This window comes from Thamnophis sirtalis, unplaced genomic scaffold, assembly GCF_051295495.1.
Source record: "Thamnophis sirtalis isolate CommonGarterSnake01/CBP01778 unplaced genomic scaffold, rThaSir2_p1.2 scaffold_11, whole genome shotgun sequence".
In the NCBI taxonomy this organism is placed as follows: Eukaryota; Metazoa; Chordata; class Lepidosauria; order Squamata; family Natricidae; genus Thamnophis; species Thamnophis sirtalis.
In genome coordinates this window covers 57,809,266-57,833,886 of record NW_028261391.1, presented here as the reverse complement: position 1 = coordinate 57,833,886, position 24,621 = coordinate 57,809,266, and the positions used below count along the sequence as shown (strand labels likewise).

The following is a 24,621-nucleotide window of genomic DNA, read 5'->3' as shown; positions in this document are numbered from 1 at the left end:
ATTTCTATGTTACAAATCTTTGCCATTCCTGCCTCCCTTTTAGAATACCATCCCACTCACCAAAATGAATAAAAGCATAATAAAAAGATTTTTCACCCTCTCCGGTTTTCCAATATTACTAAAAGCCTTTTCTAAGTACTTCTTGTGGGACTGGATTTGCAAGAATCCACACAAATAACACTTTCACCTTTGTCATCACTTCAGAATCTGGATCTTCTATGGCAGTGTTTCTCAACCTTGGCAACTTGAAGATGTCCGGACTTCAACTCCCAGAATTCCCCAGCCAGCATTCGCTGGCTGGGGAATTCTGGGAGTTGAAGTCCGGACATCTTCAAGTTGCCAAGGTTGAGAAACACTGTTCTATGGAGTCAGTTCATTCAACTGTAACAACATTACCCTAAACCTTTACTTTCCCCCCTCATTAACCTATGCCTGTTTTGAGCTGCTGCTTTGTGATTTTCATATTCAAGCAAACAAAAGCTCTGTTCTATTTTTTTTTGTCATCAGGTTGGTGATAAAATATTACATCTGTGAGACCCTCTCTTGCTTTGCTAAATTCTTCTGCAATTTGTTCCTTAGTTTTGCTCTTAGGAATACAGACAACAAAGAGCCTATTATTGGCAGAAAGATATATGTTCCAATGTATTTTCCAGAACAAATGTCATGATTGTTAGCATGTTTAACAGCTTCCTGAGCTGTGCCTTTGTTGCAAAGTGACAAAAGCATAGCCTCTATTTAGACCTGTCAAGGGATCCATCATTAAATTGAAGACCCAAATAGATCCATTTTTTCCCCAAATAATGGAACAAATTCATCCTCAAAAAAGTGGAATTTTATCTACAAATATCTCAGTGCCAACAGAAGGCTGTTGTCTTGAATAGACACATACTGTTGGAGGACCACCATACCTCTTCTGACCAGTAGATATAACCTAACCTATTGGATATAACCTGTTCTTTACAAAAGTGCCAAAATTTTTGCCTCATCTGGCCCTTTGCAGGAAGGTGTCACTTTGGTCCCTTGTATTTCTGTCTATATGTTTTCATTGATGCCCACATAAAAGGCACTTTTGTTCAGAACATGAGAGAGATCACAGGCTTTAAATTGCTAACGCATGGCCACTGTACCTTCCTCATTAAATTCTTTTAAAGCTCCACCAGCTCTTTCATCTAAATCACTGAGAGCAACTAGCCCTGCATGGTACACTTCACTTAATTTCTCAGCAGCTTTTTGTGGTAAGCCAGCATCAAGGGCCCTGATTCTTGGCTTTTTTTTGTTAGTTGGTTAACTATCTTGGCTGTTGTATGTATTTTTGATAGTTTTGTTGCTTTTAAAGGTTTTAACTGTTTTATCGTTTTAGAATTGTAAGGCACCCAGAGTCATTTGGCTGAGAACAGTAGCTATAGAAACTGAATAAATAAATAAATAACAAGTGATGTCTGGAATTGGTAAACCTCAGGATGGGTAACTGAAGCAGAGATACTTTTGACTCTTCAGTACCAACCCCATTAACAGAATCAGAAGTCATGTTTTCAGATATCAAGGTTCAAGGTTCAAGGTTCATTTTATTTATATGCCGCCCTATTCCCGGCGGGACTCAGGGCGGCACACAAACCCAAGGAGGGGAAGGGAAACACAAAAACTACAACAAAAAGTACAGGGCATTTAAAACAACCAACAGCCACACGATTCGAGAGGGGAAGGGAACTCATCGACCCCAGGTCTGCCGACACAGCCAGGTTTTAACGGCTTTTCAGAAGGCCTGGAGAGAGGTGAGGGTCCAAATCTCTGCGGGGAGCTCGTTCCAAAGGGCCAAGGCCGCCACAGAGAAGGCCCTCCCCCGGGTAGTGGCCAGATGACATTGGCTAGTAGACAGAACCCGGAGGAGGCCTAATCTGTGTGATCTAATGGGTCTTTGGGAGGTAATTGGCAGCAGGCGGTCTCTCAAGTACCCAGGTCCAATACCATGGAGGGCTTTATAAGTGACGACTAGCACCTTGAAGCGTATCCGGAGACCAATCAGTAACCAGTGCAGCTCACGGAGGATAGGTGTAATGTGGGTGTACCGAGGTGCACCCACAATCACTCGCGCGGCTGCATTCTGGATGAGCTGAAGTCTCCGAATGCTCTTCAAGGGCTGCCCCATGTAGAGCGCATTGCAGTAGTCCAGTCTTGAGGTCACGAGGGCATGAGTGACTGTTGCGAGTGCCTCCCGGTTCAGGTAGGGACGCAATTGGTGCACCAAATATATGGGATGTGGCTTATAAGAACATGATATCTGTATGGGTGAGAGGCAGAGGTGATGAATGGTGAGCGAAAAAGCTCGGAAGGGGTACAGAGTAGCTAGCCGCATCCCTGTATCTGGAGAACATGGCTGCATAAAATGGCAGCTGCTTGAGTACTCACTTTGCTCGAATAGTAAGTCTACTATATATTGATTCGAATTCAAACTCATAAATATTCTTCTTTGATTCCTAACACAGAAAGGAGAAAGACAAAAAAAATATATGGGATATGGCTTATAAGAACATGAATAGAAACACTCATAATTCTGCTATCATTCAAAAGCCCTGCACGTTTCTCTGAATTGGTTTGGAATCTCTAAAAGCACCAAGTTACATCTCTGAGAGTCATTTAGTCCAGTTTGTAGGCTGGACTGGTGTAAAAAGCCTCTAACATTCAAGATGAAGCAGGTGGTAACACTCTTCCATCAGTACTTTGGTCTTATACTAATGGATCATAAATGTATAAGCAGCTGTCCTTCTTTATTGACAAGCAAGAATTAGATCCTTCTTTTTCAGCCATATAAACACTAAGAAAAAACGTAGGATTTTGAATATTGATTGAATGTTACACATTCCTTTGATAACCTGGAATAGGTTCAGAGCAATGAGAAAAATCTGATTCCCTATATTCTATGCCCAGCCTTGCTTTTAAGAAAAATAAGACAGTTGCAGCTGGTAGCTAAACTAATGTGACTTGATCATCTTCCACATTGTTTTTGCCTTCTACATTTATTAAAACTAACTCAGTGCAGAGTTGTAATTTAAGGAAAGGAAAATTGAGAATTTTTAAATGAATGTCAACCTCTGGAAGCTTTTCATTACTAATGAATAGGGGGATAGGACAGGTATTTTAGAGCTTGCTTCTTTTAGAGTTCTTATTTTTTTTAAAAAAAGAAAGTTTAGTTTTTGTTCTAAGAGACCTTTTGTCGAGATTCAAATCTGCAACTAGACTTGGGGAGCAAAGGACATTGCAAAGAATATTATAATGGATTTTTTTTCTATATTACATATTCTTTGATTTTAAAAATAGATAGCCACCCTTCATTTATCTCCCTATGATTGTAGGGATACAATGATGCAGTTTTCTTAATGACAGTAGAGAAGTGGCTCACTATTGGCTTTTCTCTTCAAATTAGTCTAGTCCTTGTATTGTTCTGAATGCTCGTCATTTACTTCCTTACAATAAAGTTGAATAGACTTGTGACAAGACTATATGCCTAAACTGTTCTTCAGTTGAAGACTCCTTCTAAAAGTAGCAATTCTACCAAAAATATATCAGCCCAGTGTATGTCAGAAAAAAGCTAAGATATTGATTTGGGCTTCTAGGAGGCTAAAATAAGTCTCTTCAGCAGGCTGCTCTGCCTTCTACTATTTGTTCTGGGTAGAAAACAAGTTTTCTCCTTTTAACAAATAATTACAGTGGAGAGGCTTGTAATATACTATGACTATATCGTCTGGTGCTTTGTTGTAAAGTTGGTGTCAAAAGTGTGGGAGCAAAAGAGGGAGCAGAAAAATAAATATTTGAAAAGAATCATCCAATCATCACTTTAACCTCATGAACATATTCCTATTTGTCTGTTTTAAAAAAAAGATTCTGGCTCCACGTCTATGGAAATATTGTAAAAACTCATTTACATTGAAATTATGTCACTTTTTTGTGTATGCACAGATGGTGTTGTAAGCTGGCAGAATCTTTCTGCAATAATGGGTTGCATGTAGTCTTGTCTATTCCTCACTCAGGATTGATATATTGTCCATAATAGCCAGATGTCTTGGTCACTGGGCCAGCTACTACCGCAGTTCAAGATTATATTCCCAGTGCTAAACCAGAAAGTACAAATGAAAGTACATGGAAGAATGACTATGGCAGCTTATGTTAAAGTGGCTTAAATTTGAAAACAACAGGAAGAAATATTTTTCTTTTCTCTTAGATCAGGTGGGTGACATAAATTAGGTATTTATATAATATCTGAAGAGATTCTGCAGTTCAAGAAGGACTTCTGGGAAAAACCAGTCATAGGACCAAAATTTCAAATTTGTAAACATTTTCTGAAATCCGTCCCCTTCCACCCAACATTTGGTGTTGGAATTGGGTTCATTTTAGTTGTCAAGCATTTATTGGGTTCAGGCTAATTATGGATGTCTCTTTCCCTATGTAATATAATGTAATATAAATGCTTGAACCAAGACACTGAGGTTTAATAAATTATAGTTTAGGTAATAAATTATGGTTTAGCAAATGACTGTTTAGAGCTGTTTATGAATTTAGCTACTGAATAGGTTAATATAAAAACAAAGAGACATTAGCTAATTAAGCCTATATGTGCAACTCATATAAGAATGTTTTATTAAATCTCCTGATCTCAATTAAATGAGGAACTGATCTGTGTATGTAACAGTAGGAAGTCATCTTTACTTTTCTATAAACATTTGATCTGTCAACCTATTCGATGTTAATCTTCTGGTACATAATTTTGAATACTAATTTTGGATTTGTTTATGTTCAGGGCTCAGAGTTGGGGCAGTCTATAAATTATGTAAAATTCATACATACATTGTACTTATCCGCTTGACTATTTTTTAAAAATATTTTTCCATTTTTATTATGTAATCTTTTTTTATGTAAACTGCCATGAACATTCTAAATAAAAAGACAAAATAACATTTATATAAATGATTGCTGGAAATTCAGTCTGGTTATGTCCAACATATGCTTTCAAAATTTCTTGCATGAATTGCTTTTCATGTTGTTTATTCCATAACAATGTACTGGCTAATCATGAGTTGTCAGACACATTTGGGTGATTTTTAATTTTGTTTCTGCTCATTTTAAACTTACTTTATATAGCACAAAAAGAGACAATATAATATCTGTTCAGAATATATTTAACAAATTGTAGGAGAGATGTTTTTTTCTTTTTATGACTCTTTTAATTGCTTTATTCAATCAGGGTGAAGTCGGGGTGACTGAATGGAATTGAGCATTTACTGGCCAGTGCCCTTCCTGATGCTTATGCAGAGTTTGTAGCAGATATTTTGCACCCTCGTAGAGAAGTGTCTGCCACTGCTTAGGATCAAACTCTCAACCTTCCAATGGGAGGTGAGTGTCTTTACCTCTATGCCAGTGCGCCACTCACAAATGATAGGAGATAATGTTAGATGTTTACTATGGGAAATATGCATATCTTGACTGGATTTTGTGGCATACAGACAATATAAAGAAATATACTTATGGTTTATAATGCACAGTATATAAATGTATAAAACCCAAACTGGACAGGATAATTCTGTAGTTCTACAAATATGCAGGCTGTTGAGTTTTTCAGAATTCTTCAGTAAATAAGGTATTACCCCACCTCACCCCAAAAAGAGAAGAAAATATCTACTTCTACCAAGAAGCAGCTCAAAGAATCCCAAATGGGTTTTGAAGATAGAATGCAGAGATGGTGTTAGGTACCCTAGATCAGTGTTTCTCAACCTTGGCAACTTGAAGATGTCCGGACTTCAATTCCCAGAATTCCCCAGCCAGCGAATGCTGGCTGGGGAATTCTGGGAGTTGAAGTCCGGACATCTTCAAGTTGCCAAGGTTGAGAAACACTGCCCTAGATATCCTGTTATCCTAGAGCCGGACAATTTAGGGTTCCCTCAGTTCTCTGTGCTCAAATCTTAATATTATTTTGTCACCTCATCAATAGCTGCTTCTGATTTTCCTGAATCTTTTTCCTGACATACATATTTTTGTGCTGACTTTTTCTAACAGTCAGTCTATTGAAGGTAATTTTCCATAACGTAATAGATTTGTGTGTGTTGCACACAACTTTTGCCAATGCAGGCATTTTTTATTAAATTGGGAACTTCACTCAAGATTCAGAAAACTGCAAATATCAAAATATAACTATGCTTTGGCTGGTACACTGATTAAGGGAAATTTGAAGTATGGATAGATATCTGAATTTTCCCTTTCCAAATTCCTATATGAATGTTTTAAGATTTAAGACTCCTCTCTGGGTGATTTTGTCTTAATCTTAGGAGTAGGTTCCCATGCCATGGTAAGTCCTTGTATGACTTGTAAACTAAGGTCTTGAATGGGGACCAAGTATAAATGGCTTGTTTAAGGACCCATAATTAAAATAATCCATGCTTTATATGAATTTGTGAGCCCATCCTATAAAGTAAAGCAAAACTGACAGCAATAATCATTTGAGGGAAATTGAACAGAACATAAACCTGTCACTCTAGAGCAGTGTTTCTCAACCTTGGCAACTTGAAGATGTCCAGACTTCAACTCCCAGAATTCCCCAGCCAGCATTCGCTGGCTAGGGAATTCTGGGAGTTGAAGTCCAGACATCTTCAAGTTGCTAAGGTTAAGAAACACTGCTCTAGAGATCTAAAATGCAAACAATCCCCAGTTAATTCCTTGGAGATGGTTTCACAGACAAAAGGAAGAGAAAAGATAATTCTGATACTTGTGCTGTAATATATTTCATAAGATGTGCAAAGGTGAATAGCTTCATTCAGTTATTTAATCACATGTACTTTTCTTCCTAGACATTTTGGGCAAGTTCAAAAAAAGATCACTGCCTGACTGAACTTAGGCTTTGAATTTTATTTCAACATTGGCAATCTTGCGAATGAAGGCAAATGTACGTGTCTCGGGATAAGGTTGCAGAATCCAATCTGAGTCGGTCACCAGGACCAGAAGGTTATTTTTCCAAATGTTTGGACGTGTGGTGGAGCCCATCCTCAGTGAGCTCCTCTTTCTCCAGACACATTCTGGAGAGAGAGAGGCAGACAGAGAGACAGAGAGACAGAGAGAGACAGAGACAGAGAGACACACACAGACACAGACACACACACACACACAGACAGACAGAGACAGAGAGAGACAGAGACAGTGAGAGAGACTGAGAGAGACACACAGAGAGAGACACGGAGAGACATAGACACACACACAGAGGGAGGGAGGGAGACAGACACAGAGAGAGAGAGAGAGAGAGAGAGAAAGAGAGAAAGAGAGAGATAGACAGGCAGACAGAGACTGAGAGAGACAGAGAGACCAAGAGACAGAGACACAGAGAGACACACACAGAGAGAAACGGAGACAAAGCAGGGATGTGCAGTCACTAGAGGCAAGGGAGGCGTGGCCTCACCAGTCATGAGGAAAAGAAAAAGAATTTTAAAGATTTTTTTAAAAATAATTAAAGCCAAGGTAGTTGCTGCCAGATTCACAGTGACTTGGAACAGTGCTTTGTGTTAACCATAGGAGGAGACCAGAGAACTAGGGACCTCCTGTGCATAAGGAATTTTTTGCCTTTTAAGAGATGACCAAGGGTTAACAAGCAAAAAATTCCTTATGCAAATGAGGCACGTATTCTCTCGCCTCCTGTAAAGAGCATTTTTAGAGGCTTTTTAGAGTTCTCTGGGAGCAACTAGCTCAGTCTGACAGAGCTCTGGCCTTTCATGAGGGGAGGGCAGGGCAGGGCAGGGAGAAGCAGAGTTGAAATCGTCTCTGAAACAGCTGGAAAAGGTGCGTCTGTGGTGAGGGGGAGGAATTCAAAAAGTTTGATTGCATACAAAAACACGTTGCCTTTTTAAACACACACACACACACACACACACACACACACACACACACACAGCTGGATAAAAGTATATAAGCCCAGCTTCATTGATTACAAGTTTGAAAAGGCAACGTGATTCACCTGCAATCAAAGGCTCCGATTGGAAGGCAGCAGGGGAATGGGGGGGGGCGGGGTATGGCAGAGGAGCTGCTTTCAAGCCTTTGGAAAATATATTCAATCCAACTTCTGTGTTTGTGTTTATTTGAGAGTGAGTGAGTGAGAGAGGGATCCAACTTCTCTATGTGCGTGTGTCTGTTTGAGAGAGGGAGGAGGGAGGGAGAGAGGGAGGAAGGAGGGGGAGGGAGAAGAAAAAGAATGGGAAAACTTATTTTGCAAGGGGGAAAAATGCTGTCGCTTTAAATCGGAACTGAGCATACCTGGCTGTGGAATTCTGGGAGTTGAAGTCCACAAGTCAAACAATTGCTGTCTCACCAACCATAAAGCTCACCGCATGTCACTGCATCATCACAATCAGTATGAGGGTTTGATCCCTATTCATATATAGTACAGCTAGTTCTTGACTTATAACCATTTGTTTAATGACCATTCAAAGTTACAACAGCACAGGAAAAAGTGATTTATAATCAATAAACTGACAACCATTGCATGATTCCCATGGTCGTGTGATCAAAATTTGGGTGCTTGGCAATAGGCATGTATTTTTAGTGGTTGGCGTTCCCCAGGTCATATGATCTCCATTTGCAACTTATTCTTCCAGCTTCTAACAAGCAAAGTCAATGGGGGAAGCAATATTCACTTGTTAACAACATTGTTATCAATTACGAACCTTGGCAAAAAAAAGTCATAAAATTGGGTTTGAATCACCTAACAACTGCCTTTCTTAACAGTAGAAATTCTAGTCTGAATTATGGTAATAAATTGAGGGCTACTTGTAATTTGCCATGTCGGGTATAATTTTCTCCTTGCTTAGGATATTCTCTTCTGTTTGGTTGTTTAGTATTAATCCTTGCTTATAAGGGTGTAGACTACTGGAGAGGATTCATTCTAGTCTTTTTGTTTCCTTCTTAGCCTATTTTATTGTCTCTTTTAGCAGTCAAAGTCATCACAATCAGTGTTTCATGACACAGACTTAATGTTTTATCTAGCTGTGGATAGGTGCTAGGGATGAACCTCACATGGCTCACCAAGAACTGGGCATCTTTGAATATGAAGGGGGATAAGGGGTGCCCTCATGCCACCAAAATAAGGATATCATAGTTTTAACAGCAAAGGTGAATGGCAAACCTTTGCCCTAAATTCCCAATGGTTCCTCATATACGTGGTGGTCTCATCTGCTTCTTGGCTAAGAGTCCTACCCCAGAAATGGTTTTAGTGGTTTTGAATTTGATGGGGGATCTGAATTCAGCCTATTTCAGAAATTCCAAATCAATTAATCAGTGGAACGCCTTGTCTCCAGAAGTCGTGGCTGCACCATCACTGGTGGTTTTTAAGAAGAGATTGGACAGCCAGTTATGGTGTTGGGTCTTCTTCTTGAGCAGGGTGGGTTGGAGTAGAAGTCATACAATGTTTCTTCCAGCTCTATCGTTCTGTTAATCAAAGAAAACTTTATTGGATGCCTTAGGATATTTACAACATAAAAAACAAGGCATGTTTTGCAGAGAAAGCTTTTGAATGGAATTGGTCTTTTTTGTTTGAAATTCTGGAAATTATGCACTTTGACAACAATTTTATTCAAGGAATTAAGTCGATATGTACATCTCAGAAGGTTAAAATTATGATCAATGGTGATCTAACTAAACCATGTTATATCCAGAAGGGGGCAAGATTAGGTTGTGCTTTCTCCCTTTGGCTGTTTTATTTTGGCTCCTGAAGCATTGACCAGTCATGGCCCATGAAAGGAGAGAGGAGAACATATGGAAAGTTCCATTCGGTTAGTTGCCTAACAACAGAGTAAAGAATGAGACAGTGGCAGTTTGCTGCAACAACATTCTGAGGAGTGATGGCCTACAGAACAGACTTGGCTCCCTCTCTGCTCTTAGCAGGAAAGGAGGGTTAGCTCAAATGTGATCCCTGTGTATTAATTTCACATTTGAACCTTTGATCCTTGGACTGGCTGACAACCCTGACTCTGCTCTTAAGCTTCGGACTGACTGTTGCATGCTCATCTTTGGAAAACACGCTTTGTAGAATGAAATTCACCCCGAACATCCAGTTTCAGGAAGGATTGGCAGAAATTCCGAAAGAGTTAGCAGAAACCGAGGATCCGGGCCCAATTCAACAATTCAGCTGTGTTTGTGGGTACTTATAACAGCAAAATGTCAGTCTGAAGTCACAAACCTGTTGTTATGGAGATACATTCTGGCAAACCAAGCCCAAACATCATGTCCTCCTTTTTCAAAACACCTAGAGGTTTCAATGTCATGGCAGATACAGTAGAACCTCTGGTCATGAACACTTCTGATCATGACCAAATCGGGTTTTGACCAAGAAATTTACAAAAGTTTTGAATCTGGTCACGAACACATACTTAGGTGGTGATCAACCATGGCCACTGCCAATTTCCCCTTCCAGGCCATTTTTTTGTAAGCACCAAGCAACAACGTCCTCATGTGGCCGTTGCATTAATTTTGCTTTAATTTTGGTTAGGTTTGGGTCATCACCTAATCAGATTGCAACCAAAATTATGGAATGAATTATGGTCATGACCAGAGGTTCTTCTGTACCATACACACCCTCCAATCCCCTCTAGTGCACAAATCAACCAATGGCTGTCCACTATGATGCGATACTGGAGCTTGGGCTAGAACACCATTGAAACATTATTTTATTTTATTATTTATTTTAACTGCAGCTAATCTTCCTGTAAGTGAAAGTTGCAGTTTTTTCCAATTTTCCAAATCTTTTTTTATTCATTGCATAGTCTTATTATAGTTGTCGTCTTTGATTGTTGGACATTTTCCTGTTAACCAAATTCCTAAATATTTCACTTTTTTTTAGATTACTGTTTCTATTAATTCCTGTAAGTTCTTATAGAATTCAACAGGTATTCCATCTGGGCTCGGTGTCTTGTTATTTTTTTTTTGGGATCTTCACTGCCTGTGATAATAATTGTAATTTTTCCATTTAACTTTTCTCTTTTCATCTCGCCAATTTTTTTAAAAATTCATGTTATTTAAGTATTGTTCAATGTTATTTTGTGGGTATGTTTTCATGGCTGTATAATATTAAAAGAAATTTTGTATTATTTTTTTTTCTTCCCTCCAGTGTTGTATGTTTCCCTTTTCATCTTGTAATTAATGTATTATTCTCTTCTCTTTTTTTATTTTATTTTGTGGGCTAACCACACTTGTTTGCGTTGTCAAAAAAAAAGTTCTTTAGCTATTTTAATTTTCTGAACCATTTCTTCTTCAAAACTTCAAATTAAGTTTATGTTTTCTCAAATCTCTCTTTCCCTTTATGTTGGTTTTTTATAGATCTTTTTGCAGATCCGCTTCCAATTTTTAAAGTTTTTCCCCTAATAGTTCTTGTTTTTCTTTCTTTCTTTTTTTTCCTTGCCAAATATGCTATTGTCAGTCCTCGAACATATTCCATTGGCTTGAGATTTCTTGATAGGCTATCATTGAGGACTCTTTAACTTTGATGGTTATCTTCCTGAATCATCCAGCTCTCACTGGCATAATTCCTAGTTCCCAAGGATCTCTTTGATTCAGTGAGCTGCTCTCTAGGTTAGGTGTATGTCATATACAATCTTGGTCATCCCTTTTTGTCTTTGGTCTACCATTGTCACTTAAGAATCATGGCAAAAAAAGTCATAAAATTGGGTTTGAATCACCTAACAACTGCCTTCCTTAACAGTAGAAATTCTAGTCTGAATTATGGCCATAAATTGAGGACTACTTGTAATTTGCCATGTCAGTGTTGGGGGTATGATTTTCTCCTTGGTTAGGATATTCTTTTCAGTTTGGTTGTTTGGTGTTAATCCCTGCTTAAAAGGGTGTAGACTACTGGAGAGGATTCATTCTAGTCTTTTTGTTTCCTTCTTAGCCTTTTTATTGTCTCTTTTGAATGATGTGTAAATGTGATTTATCTCTATGTGTCCATTGCTGGATGGCTCAATGTCTAGTGAAGAGAAGGACCAGGGGAGACATGATAGCAGTGTTCCAATATTTGAGGGGCTGCCACAGAGACAAGGGGGTCAAGCTGTTTTCCAAAGCACCTGAAGGCCAGACAACAAATAATGGATGGAAACTGAACAAGGAGAGATTCAACCTGGAAATAAGGAGACATTTTCTGACAGTGAGAGCAATCAACCAATGGAATAGCTTGCCTTAAGACGTTGTGGAAGCTTCATCACTGGAAGCTTTCAAGAAGGGACTCAACTGTCATCTGAGTAGAGTCTCCTGCTTGTGTGTGTGGGGGGGGGAGGAGTTGAACTAGAGGACCTACAAAGTCCCTTCCCACTGTGTTAATCTCTCTTTTTGGATTTGGCTTGGTCTAGGATGGTCACAGTTTCCCAATTGAAACTATAGTTGAGTCTGTGTATGTGTTGTAAGATTAAGTGGGTTTTGTGTGTATGTGCCTTCTGACTGCCAGTTGGTGTTTATGGATGCAGTCTGTCTCTCTGTCCTACATAGTGGCCCTTATTCCACATGTTGTAGATGGCCTCTGGTTTTGTCTTCTTAAGCTACGTAGTTGATTTGTGTTTTATGGTGATGCACTGTAAACAACCTCAAGGAGCAACTGGAACACACCCAAAAATGTTGACACTGTCATGACTCCATCTCTAAGCCGAAAAAAAGGAAAACAAACTTCCAAATCAAACTACTCAAGCTAAACTCCACAAACAAAGAGGCAAATGAGCCCAAATGAATAGTCAACACATCCAGTTGACCATTCTCTACTGGGAAGCACAATATGCCAGAAAGGCCTCAACTATAACATACACAATGCTAATCGGTCAGAGTTTTTTGCCGTTTTAGAATCAGTCTTTAAAACCACAGAAATTCTTCCCCTGCAGATCCAAGCAAACAAACCCAGGGAACCATACCAGAGACCAAAAGAACCCAGAATCTGAACTCATTCACTTTAAGGGGTTGATGTGGACACACATTTTTACACAATATGCCTGATGGGTCAGTGCATAACAATAAAATATAAAAACCAACAAAACGAACTGTACATCGTATGGTACCTGCGAAACCATTTCCCACCCTCTACCACCACACCTTCTGGACTGTAGTCTCAACCTATCCCATGTATTGGGGAAAGAACCAGCTGTTTGCGGTCTCCTTACCACGCAGTAAGGGGATGGAGATAGGTTGCTGGATCTCATAATCCTCTTTCACAGGGCAGGGCAGCTATGGGAAAGATGCGCTAACTAGGTTCCACTGGATGACAACATCGAAGCGAGGGGGCCCAGAGAGACCCACCCTATCTTACATGGTCAGATGGGCATGTACCCTAGAGAGAGGCACATATCCTGGATCTCTGTATTTGTGGCTTGAAAAGTGATGCCCAGGACTTTGTATTGTGCCTAAGAAAAAAACAAAGTTTCCACAACATGACTAGCTGTACAGCCCGTTGCATGACTCCAACTGTGAAAGGACCAATTTGTGACAGACTGTGAGCATTCCTCTCAGTCCAAGAATGGCTGCAGGAGATAGCTCTGTGCAAAGGCAGTTACCATCCGCTCCTGGAACAATAGATGTGAGTCCAGACTGCCTTGTGGCTATCTCTTGAGGAGCGCGTACCCCACTGAGAGCCAGGGTTGAGGTGGGTGGACCCCGTTCCTGCCTATGGTGAAATTCAAAGCCTCCAAGCACTGGGCAAGCATATGAATAGTATGGTCTCAGTGTCCAGAGTTTGTTGCTGCTCCTTTTTAATCCCAACAGTAGATGAAACCATTAGGTGAGATCATTTGGCAGGAGTGGGTGTACTACAGTATTATGTGGCCCTTTGTGAGCTCTTTTCTTTCAGCTTAACCTAGAATGAAAGGAATGGAAGGCTTTCTTTCCTGGGGCCCAAATACTAGCTGACTTTGCTGTGGAATCAGCAAGCCAGCCCAGAACTCTGGTTTCTAGAAAAACGTCTTGGGAGGAAGGCTGCTCCTGGCATGGAGATGATGCACTCCGTTTTATGTGGGGAGAGCAGAGCCTGGGTTCTTCCCTCACAGACCAAGTGGCAAGGAGCTTGTGCTCCTCTCCAGCATCTTTCCTCAGACAGGGAGGTCACTGGGCAGAAAAACAGGAAATGCTTCCTATCCTTGGCATATGCCATAGTGTGAGTTGATGGTTTGGCTGCAGCCTGCTTTGGGATGCCCACGCAAGGCCAGACATATTCTGGTGGTCCGCCTCAGATACCTTATGGATCCAGTTGATTTCTGGTGAGAGACTGTTTTATCAGAGATCCTCGTTTGATTGTAAATTTACTTTGTTATTGAAAGAAAATACATTGCATATGATAAATCAGATGTGTTTATGTGTCTATCTGTGTGTGTGTGTTTTTCGCCAAGTATCAGGCAATGGCCCAGGGGCCGAAAAAATGGTTCCTTGAGTATTCAAACACAATGAACACACCAGTTAATGAGGAGATTTCAGGCTTTATTAAGTACCCGCAGAAGGCAAATTAAATAGAAGAACCAATCAAGTCTTAGAAGATGTTTCCCTCTTCATTCAAGAAGCTTCTTCAGCTCTGATTGGGTGGTGGGAAGGAGAGGATTGATATTCCTTGCAGACAGCTGGTCATTTGCATTCTTTTAGAGAGTTGTTGAGACCACTTGGATGTTTGCCTGATCCTCAGGATCACCTGAGTAGTGCAAACGGCTGTGCAGCGTTTTGGGAACTGCTGTAAAGATTCCCATAGTCTGTAATTTTTCTGGAAATCCATTCATGTTGCCACACTTTCAGGTCCAATGACCTCCATCCAGCTGCTGGGAACCCCATAAGTTACTCCCCTGTAGTAATGATGATTCTCAAAGGCCCTGAGTGTATAGCCCAGACTGTGGACGAGACCATGGTCTGTAACTGTCTGACGGGCATGGAAGTCTCAAGAGGTTTCCTGATAATGCACCTCTTTCCTTCCCCATAAGATGAATTGTTATGCCGGCAATGCTGCAGTCAAGGGACCCTCCTGATTTTGGTTGATTCCTTTTCACTTCCAAAGCTTTGTTTCTCTGTGCTCTACCATTGTCTATCCATTCTTGGCCTTTTGGCATAAATTGTGCTTGTTCTTTGGCCCTTATTTCCTTTCCTTCCTCCATATCAATCTCTCCTTATTTCCTTTTTCTTTTTCCCTCCTCTCTCTCTCTCTCATCCTCCCACCCAACTTAAGGCAGCATCTAGATAATCACAACTGTTGATGACAAAGGTTCGTTAATTATGAAGCTCATGTGGTAATACCATAGTCCATTAAGAAAACAGTATGTCACTCAGTCCAAAAAAGCCCATTAAGTTCTTAAAAACCAAAACAATAAATACTTGCTGAGAGGTTTCCAGTTTGTTCATTTTGTCAACTTGATCCCAGATCTCATGCTACTGCTTCTCATATTGCACGATTTCTTCAGGACATTTTCTCACTAAGATGAAATGGATGGGGAGTTTCAGGCCCTCCCCCATGGAAGTCATTTAATGCTTTCTCAAGCTACTCATTCACCTTTTGCTTGGATTCTTCAGGGCATTTTCTCTGAATTCCTAGAGCCATTCTTCCACAATTGTTTTTGGCTTCTTCTGGGGATTCTTGACTGAGTTTTTGCAGAGATGATTGTAGCTATACTTGCATATCAGGAGCCGAGGTGGCGCAGTGGGTAGAGTGCAGTACTGCAGGCCACTTCAGCTGACTACTAGATCAACAGTTCAGCAGTTCAAATCTCACCGGCTCAGGGTTGACTCAGCCTTCCATCCTTCCGAGGTGGGTAAAATGAGGACCCGGATTGTTGTTGGGGGCGATATGCTGACTCTGTAAACCGCTTAGAGAGGGCTGAAAGCCCTATGAAGCGGTATATAAAAATCTGCTATTGATTGATTGATATCTGTTTTGGATGCAGTAGAACCAGGCTGTCTGCAACTTGCTAAAGATGTTTGAAGCCATCCATCCATCCTTCAGTTTCTTTCAGAGCAAGCAAGTTCTACCCAATTCTTGTTTTTGATTCCTTAGATTATTTGAGATCCTGGATGCCCTTAATAGATGCTTCAAGCCATTCCTGAGGACCTAGATGGGATGCTTCACGGTCCTTCCTCTTTGAAGCTGTTTACAGATATTTCAAGCCATTTTTGGCATCTTGCTTGTATGTTTCGGGACCTTTTACAAGTTTTTCAAGGATTCCTGAAGCCATTTTTCAAGAAGTGGTATAGGTTCTTCAGAAAATACAGAGCTTTCTAAGGATCCTTGAAGCCATCGTAATATATTTTCCACGGTTCCTTCAGAACATTGCTTCGTGATGTTCTCTATTGATTTTTCAAACCATCTCTTCCTTAGGCTTTTTCAAGACTCTGACTGGACTTTTGCCACCAAAAAAACAAGTAGATTAAAAAGGGGAAACAAAAAGACGGCCTTCCAGAAGTTGTTTTCCTTTCACTTTCTTTCTCTTCTTATCACTCTTGACTTTTCTTTTCTTTTTTTCATATCAACTCTTTTTTTTTTCAAGGTTCTTTCTTACCATATAATAATATAGTATCTTCTTTGTCCAGTAGATGGTGTCTCAACTGTAATTTTCGGTGCCAAGATGAGGGAGAGCTCTAACAGCTGATTATCAATGTTCAACAAAAAGAAAAAAAAAACATTCTTTTTAGAATTTCTTCCAACAGTCAAACAATATTGCAGGCAAATCAAAGTCACTTTTAAAAGCAACAAAATTCCAGTTCAGTCTTTCTATATTGTAAAACTTCATATTCTTCCTTTAAAATGTGATTTCTGTTTTGGGTCTATAATTTTTCTCCGTGTATTAACTTGCCACTTTCTGCACTTTGGAGACTTTTAAAACTTCTTTTATTTAGGTGGGTCTCTAAGAAGTTGAAAATCATCTCACTCAGTTCCAATCCTCTCTTCACACACCACTTCAGCTCGGTTGCTCCAGCTTGATTCCAGTCATAATGGCTGTCTCTCTTCTCCACTGGTTGGGAGGCTCCTGGGATCAAGCAGGATAGCTGCCTATCTCCCGGAATCAAGTAATTCCTCGCTTCTTCGCCACCTCTCCAGGGTGACCCCAAAGACCTCCTATCAGAGTAGAATCAGCTGGGATATGTGGAACACCCAAATGGAAGTCCACAATAATAAAAATTGTTGATGACAAGGGTTCATTGGTTATGAAGCTCACGTTGGAATACCGTAGTCCATTAGTAAAACAGTATGTCACTCACTCCAAAAAGGCCCAAGAAGTTCTGGAAAACCAAAAGAATAAATACTTGCTGGTACATTTCCAGTTTGTTCATTTAGTCATCTTGATCGCAGTAACACTAGTAGCAGCAGAAATGAGAGACAAGTATATACCACGATGGAATGGATGGGGAGTTTCAGGCCCTCCCTCATGGAAGTCATTTAAGGGTATCTCAAGCTACTCATTCACCTTTTGCTTGGATTCTTCAGGGCATTTTCTCTGGATTCCTAGAGCCATTCTTCCACAATTGTTTTTGGCTCCTTCTGGGGATTCTTGACTGAGTTTTTGCAGAGATGATTGTAGCTGTACTTGCATATCTGTTTTGGATGCAGTAGAACCAGGCTGTCTGCAACTTGCTAAAGATGTTTGAAGCCATCCATCCATACTTCAGTTTCTTTCAGAGCAAGCAAGTTCTACCCGTCACTCTCTCCTTCATCTTTCCCCTGCTTGTTTAGATTATTTGAGATCCTGGATGCCCTTAATAGATGCTTCAAGCCATTCCTGAGGACCACATGGGATGCTTCACGGTCCTTCCTCTTTGAAGCTGTTTACAGATATTTCAAGCCATTTTTGGCATCTTGTTTGTATGTTTCGGGACCTTTTCCAAGTTTTTCAAGGATTCCTGAAGCCATTTTTCAAGAAGTGGTATAGGTTCTCCAGAAAATGCAGAGCTTTCTAAGGATCCTTGAAGCCATCGTGATATATTTTCCACGGTTCCTTCAGAACATTGCTTCGTGATGTTCTCTATTGATTTTTCAAATCATCTCTTCCTTAGGCTTTTTCAAGACTCTGACTGGACTTTTGCCACCAAAAAAACAAGTAGATTAAAAAGGGGAAACAAAAAGACAGCCTTCCAGAAGTTGTTTTCCTTTCAATTTCTTTCTCTTCTTATCACTCTTGACTTTTCTTTTTTTCATATCAACTCATTGTTTTTTCAAGGTTCTTTCTTACCATATAATAATATAGTATTTTCTTTGTCCAGTAGATGGTGTCTCAACTGTAATTTTCGGTGCCAAGATGAGGGAGAGCTCTAACAGATGATTATCAATGTTCAACAAAAAGAAAAAAACATTCTTTTTAGAATTTCTTCCAACAATCAAACAATATTTCAGGCAAATCAAAGTCACTTTAAAAGCAACAAAATTCCAGTTCAGTCTTTCTATATTGTAAAACTTCATATTCTTCCTTTAAAATGTGATTTCTCTTTTGGGCCTATAATTTTTCTCCGTGTATTAACTTGCCACTTTCTGCACTTTGGAGACTTTTAAAACTTCTTTTATTTAGGTGGGTCTCTAAGAAGTTGAAAATCATCTCACTCAGTTCCAATCCTCTCTTCACACACCACTTCAGCTCGGTTGCTCCAGCTTGATTCCAGTCATAATGGCTGTCTCTCTTCTCCACTGGTCGGGAGGCTCCTGGGATCAAGCAGGAGAGCTGCCTATCTCCCGGAATCAAGTAATCCCTCGCTTCTTCGCCACCTCTCCAGGGTGACCCCAAAGACCTCCTATCAGAGTAGAATCAGCCGGGATATGTGGAACACCCAAATGGAAGTCCACAATAATAAAAATTGTTGATGACAAGGGTTCATTGGTTATGAAGCTCACGTTGGAATACCATAGTCCATTAGTAAAACAGTATGTCACTCACTCCAAAAAGGCCCAAGAAGTTCTGGAAAACCAAAAGAATAAATACTTGCTGGTAAATTTCCAGTTTGTTCATTTAGTCATTTTGATCGCAGTAACACTAGTAGCAGCAGAAATGAGAGACAAGTATATACCAAGATGGAATGGATGGGAAGTTTCAGGCCCTCCCTCATGGAAGTCATTTAAGGGTATCTCAAGCTACTCATTCACCTTTTGCTTGGATTCTTCAGGGCATTTTCTCTGAATTCCTAGAGCCATTCTTCCACAATTGTGTTTGGCTTCTTCTGGGGATTCTTGACTGAGTTTTTGCAGAGATGATTGTAGCTGTACTTGCATATCTGTTTTGGATGCAGTAGAACCAGGCTGTCTGCAACTTGCTAAAGATGTTTGAAGCCATCCATCCATACTTCAGTTTCTTTCAGAGCAAGCAAGTTCTACCCGTCACTCTCTCCTTCATCTTTCCCCTGCTTGTTTAGATTATTTGAGATCCTGGATGCCCTTAATAGATGCTTCAAGCCATTCCTGAGGACCACATGGGATGCTTCACGGTCCTTCCTCTTTGAAGCTGTTTACAGATACTTCAAGCTATTTTTGGCATCTTGTTTGTATGTTTCGGGACCTTTTCCAAGTTTTTCAGGGATTGCTGAAGCCATTTTTCAAGAAGTGGTATAGGTTCTTCAGAAAATGCAAAGCTTTCCAATGATCCTTGAAGCCATTGAAATATATTTTCCACGGTTCCTTCAGAACATTGCTTCTTGAGGTGCTCTATTGATTTTTCAAACCTTCTCATCTGGACTTTTGTAGATCCCAAATGCTTTTAATAGAGGCTTCAAGGCATTCCTGAGTATTTAGGAGTGGCGTATTAGGTCCTGCTTCCTCAAGATTCTTTATAGCTATTTCAAGCCATTTGTTGGCATCAGTGCTCAAAAAAGAGCCCAAACAAAGGAGTTAGAGTTAGAAGTTAGGAGAGCTTCCTTCCCTCCACTCTAAGCACAGTGACGTCACCACAGGAACTCCCCTACTTCAGGTTTTCTATTGATTCAGCAAGCCATCCCTTTTTTCCCGGCTTCCACGAGACTCTGACTTGCACTTTTGTAGATGTTGAATGCATATAATAGATGCTTTTAGCCATCCCTCCACATCTAGCTTGCACGTTTCTGGCCCTTTTTCCTGGAGATGACTTATTGATGCTTCTAGCCAATCATTTACATCCTCCCTGGCTGCTTTAGCACATTCCTCCGGGAGGTTGGTGGCAGATGCTTTAAGCCATTCTGGCAGGGTGTGTTTTGACCGTTGAGAGGAATCCTCTTTTAGGCCTTTGAGGGATTTCTTCAGCCACCTCAGAATATTTGTCCCTGGTTCCTTAGATTTTTTAATTTTGTCCATCGAAGCTTTAAGCCATTTGGAGTTCAATTCATATTCCGCCATCTGAGGCTTCATTTTCTCTTGAGTTTCTGTCTTGTCTTCCATCTGGTCTCTGTCTGTCAATAAGGTGCAGCGGCCTATCCTCTGTAGTTCCTTTCTGAAAAAAAATCAGAACGTTAGCTGTGAATCTGGGTCAACAACAAAGTATTCTTAGTTAAAATAACGGGAACTCCTTTGATGTCAGGAAACTCTCACTCTGAAAGTATATAAATATTGTTGGGCACCGGGGGATGGAGATTGAAAAGTCTCTTCTATACGTATCTTCCCATTCCATGAGACTAACTCCTAGATTTGTATATGTAAAAGAATAAGAGACATAGTTTGTTAATTTCTTTCTAAAGTAAGGAGAATGTCAGGTTTTTCCAAGCTTTCTAAGATAAGGAGACCCTAATATGAAATTCTGAAAGAAGTATTTTGTGGTGGCTATCTAAAAATTTCTCACCTGCACAGTATTTCTTCATACGCTCTGAAGATCTCCTCTTTCTCATCGTTAAGTTCAATATTTTTGAACGTCAGAATCTCTATTTTGTTTCGGAGCTCTTCACTTTGTACGGTCAATTTTGACATCACTGCAATCTTTCTGTAAATTATGAGGACCAGATAGATATTATCCCTCTTAATTTGTTACTTGAATTACTAATTATTATTGCATTCCATTATAACTATTGCTCCTCTCTTACTCAGTTATACATACATACATACATACATACATATATACATACATACATGAATGGAATATTTATTTTATCCAGTATATCTGGCCTAAGGGATCTAATAAATAAATCTGCATTTGAAAGAAAAAGTCAAATCGCTATCTAAATATTTCTCACCTATAAAGTTCTTCCTTGAGATCATTATTCTCATGTAGGAGCTCTGCTTTCTCCGCAGCTTCTTTCTGAGCCTTGCAGCGGAGTCTCTTGTTCTCTTCCCTCAGTTTCTCCAGCTGCCCAAATTCCTCTGAACTAATTTTTCTGTAAAATATCAAGAGCAAAGTGTAATTAGCTCCCTTAGGTTTTTTTATTTGAATTATAAAACTTGTTTAAAATTAAAACTAATTGAAATAGCTGAGAAAGGAAGAGAAAGTCAGGGTAACTATTTAAATTTTTTAACCTGCTCTTCTCTTCTTTATACTCTTTATACTCTTCACAGAGCTCCTCTTTTTCTTTGGCCAGTTGGTGGTTTTCCTTTATAAGCTTCTGAATTTGGACTTTGAGCTCCTCTTTCTCTGCCAGAAGTTTTGAGATTTCCATTGTCTTTCTGCAAATTATGAAGACCAGAGAGAAATTAGGCCCTTGGGGTGTTTTTTTTTTGTACTTGAATTATAAACCTTTTGATACAATTACAACACATTCCACCCTTTTTTTCCAAGCTTTACTAGAATATAATTTTCCATCACTTGTTTCATAAAATGGCCAGTCCCATTGCCAATGGACAAATGATGAATGTTGTATTGAAAGTGTGAACCGAATAGGGTTATAAAAAGATGTGATGAACTATGCAAAGACTTACATATAACTCTGGTCCCTTGTTCTCTTCAGATCTCCTTCCAATTTTTCTGTTTTTGTCTGAACAATCTAGAGAAGCCAAAATACATCACAAGTCAGGAATATATTTCCATATCAGCCCATTCACTACCCCCTACCCCCACCCCATCACCCCCACTGGGCTTCTTCACCTCTTCTTATGACATGAATTGTCTCTCGGTACTGGACTCTCAAAAGATTCCTCACATGCTAGGTTGCTTACCCGATGGGAACGCATCTTTAAACTGATGTTCTGGTCCATGCGCTTTTCTGGACTCCGGGAAACCTGGCAGTTCTGTGAAGAATGAAAAACAAAATGAATTTTAAACGCTTGCTTGATAATTTCCTTCATTTCATGGTCATGAGAAGAATTACATGAATTTGTTTTCCATAAATTCTCTCATGTCAGTGTAAAGAAGATATTCGTTGAAACATCCTCTTTAGGAAAAAAAGTCTGGGGTGTAGACAAGCATATTTGTGCATATTAAAATCATGCATGTCAAGATGAGCACAAATGTGCAACTCCCGATTTATTGCTGTAGATGTTCAATACAGGCAATAAAAGTTATTCACACCGGGATAGAAAAAGAACGATTTAGTGTTAGTTCATTTCTTTAGGAAACGCAAAACACGGTGGTTCAAACAAAATCTGAATCATCTACATTTTATTTCACTGCTATTGGTGTTGTATGTGGCCAAAGAAACTAGCTAATGTGGCAAAGAAGGCGCCAACCAAGAATGAGCATGAACTCTGACAATTGCCATTCTTGAATAGAAGTTTCAAATAAACTAGTTTGTATTGAATAGATGTGTGTGTGTATGGATTTCATCCATATAGTAGAAATATAAAGCGAACATATATACTCTATAAAATATGCTGCAGATGCATTATTCACAATTACCAATTGTGAAGAAATCATTTGTTTTTATTTTTCTCATAAATATATTCTAAGGTGAGCTACAAGTATACATTATATACCTCAGCACGTCTCCGTTCTTCGGTGGTAGATGACAGAAGAGGAAGTCTCGATCGTTCCTCCTGCAATGACCAAAGACCCAAAGTTTTTAATGATTCTCAAGGAATGACTGGATGAGTCCCTGCAGTTTTCTTAGCAAGGTTTTTCAGAAGTGATTCGGTGTTGCTTTCTTCCTAGGGCTAAGAGAAGCTGACTGGCTCAGGGTGACCCACTTGGCTTTGCTTCTAAAGTGGGGCAAGAAAGGTCGGTCCTTTGCAGGTTGATGCCTTAACCGTGGCGTAACAGAAACCACAATTAATATTCTTTCTGTCTGTCTCTAACTACCTAATCTGCCTGTCTGTCTTTCTTAAATTTTTATACATTCCCTCCAGTGGTGGGATTCAAACAATTGAACAACCGGTTCTCTGTCCTAATGACCAGCTGGGTAGGCAGGGCTTGGTGGTCATGTGTCTAGGTGGGCCTGGCCAACTCAATGTCACTCATGTCGCTGGGGGCTTCGCCTTAGCTGTTACAATGTAATAAGGGTTAACCGGAGAGGCAGTTTCTGTAAGCAGGGCAATAAAGAGTAGGCTAGAAACAACACCAGAATGTTTCCTTCCTGCCTTCCTTACAGGATTAGCCCTGTAAAGCGGAAAAAACCAAAATAAGATTTCTTCCAACAACCGGTTCTCCGAATTGCTTAGAAAGTTAACCACCGGTTCTCCCGAATAGGTGCGGACAGGCTGAATCCCACCACTGATTCCATCACATGTTTATTGTGACAGCCTATGAACAAATATTTTCTCTTACCTCTTTTTGGAGACACTTCATGTTTTCTCTTAATTTTCTCAACAGATCTTTTTCCATCGTAAAATTAGTGATGGGAACTAGAAGATAAAGAAATAGGTGACAAGGCAGAATAGCTTTGACATTTTTATTTCAAAAATTGGAATGTAAACTTGAGAGACAATGTCTAGAATAGGACATGATTGGTTAATTACATTTGCCCTCAAATTCCTCTACTCTGATCCTTTAGGACAAGAGTTGCCCTTCCCTCCCCAGCAGTTTCTCCTTTCCTTTTTTTCTTTCAACTAAATATTGGGCATTTCTATTCCAATTGATAAGGTCCTATAACCTTAAGCTACTTTTCAATCTCCTATGACTTACAGGGGAAGTTTATGACCGTTTTTCATGAAAGCAGATGGATAGACAATTCAACATGGGAGAGACATTCCTGTTCCCCATGCGATTTCCACCCCTTCAATTGTTCCTAGAAGCTACAACCTACCTATCTAAACCCCACAGAATTTAATTTTCCTATTTATATGTGGCCCAACTGACCTAAAGGCAACACTAGGCAGCTAAATGAAATAAAACATTAACAGATTATAACAGGTAAGATCAAAACTAACATTGCTTTAAAAATGTAAATCCTACAATGTAGGGGATGCAGCAGTGATGGGATTCAAATGATTTAACAAGTTCTCTGCCCTAATGACCAGCTGGGTAGGCGGGGCTCGGTGGTCATGCGACTCTTTGGGTGTGGCCAACTCAATATCACTCAGGTCGATGGGTGCTTCACCTTAGCTGTTATAATGGTAATAAGGGTTAACTAGAGAGGCAGTTTCTGTAAGGAGGGCAATAAAGATTAGGCTAGAAACAGCACCAGAATATTTCCTTCCTGCCTTCCTTACAGGATTAGCCCTGTAAAGTAGAAAAAAACAAAAGGAGATTTCTTCCAACAACCGGTTCTCCGAACTGCTCATAAAGTTAACAACCGGTTCTCCTGGATAGGGGCGGACTGGCTGAATCCCACCACTGGGATGCAGCCATGGAT

The 24,621-nt window shown here is 39.9% G+C and overlaps 1 protein-coding gene and 1 pseudogene across 1 annotated transcript; both read right to left on the bottom strand.

Moving 5' to 3' along the window:
* Positions 1-118: 118 nt before the first annotated feature.
* On the bottom strand, positions 119-17,552 carry LOC106541950 (heterogeneous nuclear ribonucleoprotein Q-like; annotated as a pseudogene).
* A 2,360-nt stretch (positions 17,553-19,912) lies between these two features.
* On the bottom strand, positions 19,913-21,555 carry LOC148043659 (uncharacterized). Its single transcript, XM_087725011.1, has 4 exons — positions 21,416-21,555; positions 21,136-21,267; positions 20,748-20,885; positions 19,913-20,402 (listed from the first exon to the last, which is right to left on the bottom strand). The coding sequence occupies exons 1-4, from the start codon at positions 21,553-21,555 to the stop codon at positions 19,913-19,915; spliced, it is 900 nt and encodes a 299-aa protein (XP_087581137.1).
* Positions 21,556-24,621: the final 3,066 nt, after the last annotated feature.

What these genes read in the sequence shown, in the direction of transcription:
- LOC148043659 (XM_087725011.1), bottom strand. Translation starts at nt 21,555, where the DNA reads ATGGAAATCTCAAAACTTCTGGCAGAGAAAGAGGAGCTCAAAGTCCAA. An exon ending in CTCAAGGAAGAACTTTATAG is followed by an intron (nt 20,886 to 21,135) that starts GTGAGAAATATT and finishes CATAATTTACAG; the next exon opens with AAAGATTGCAGTGATGTCAA. An exon ending in TATGAAGAAATACTGTGCAG is followed by an intron (nt 20,403 to 20,747) that starts GTGAGAAATTTT and finishes ATTTTTTTTCAG; the next exon opens with AAAGGAACTACAGAGGATAG.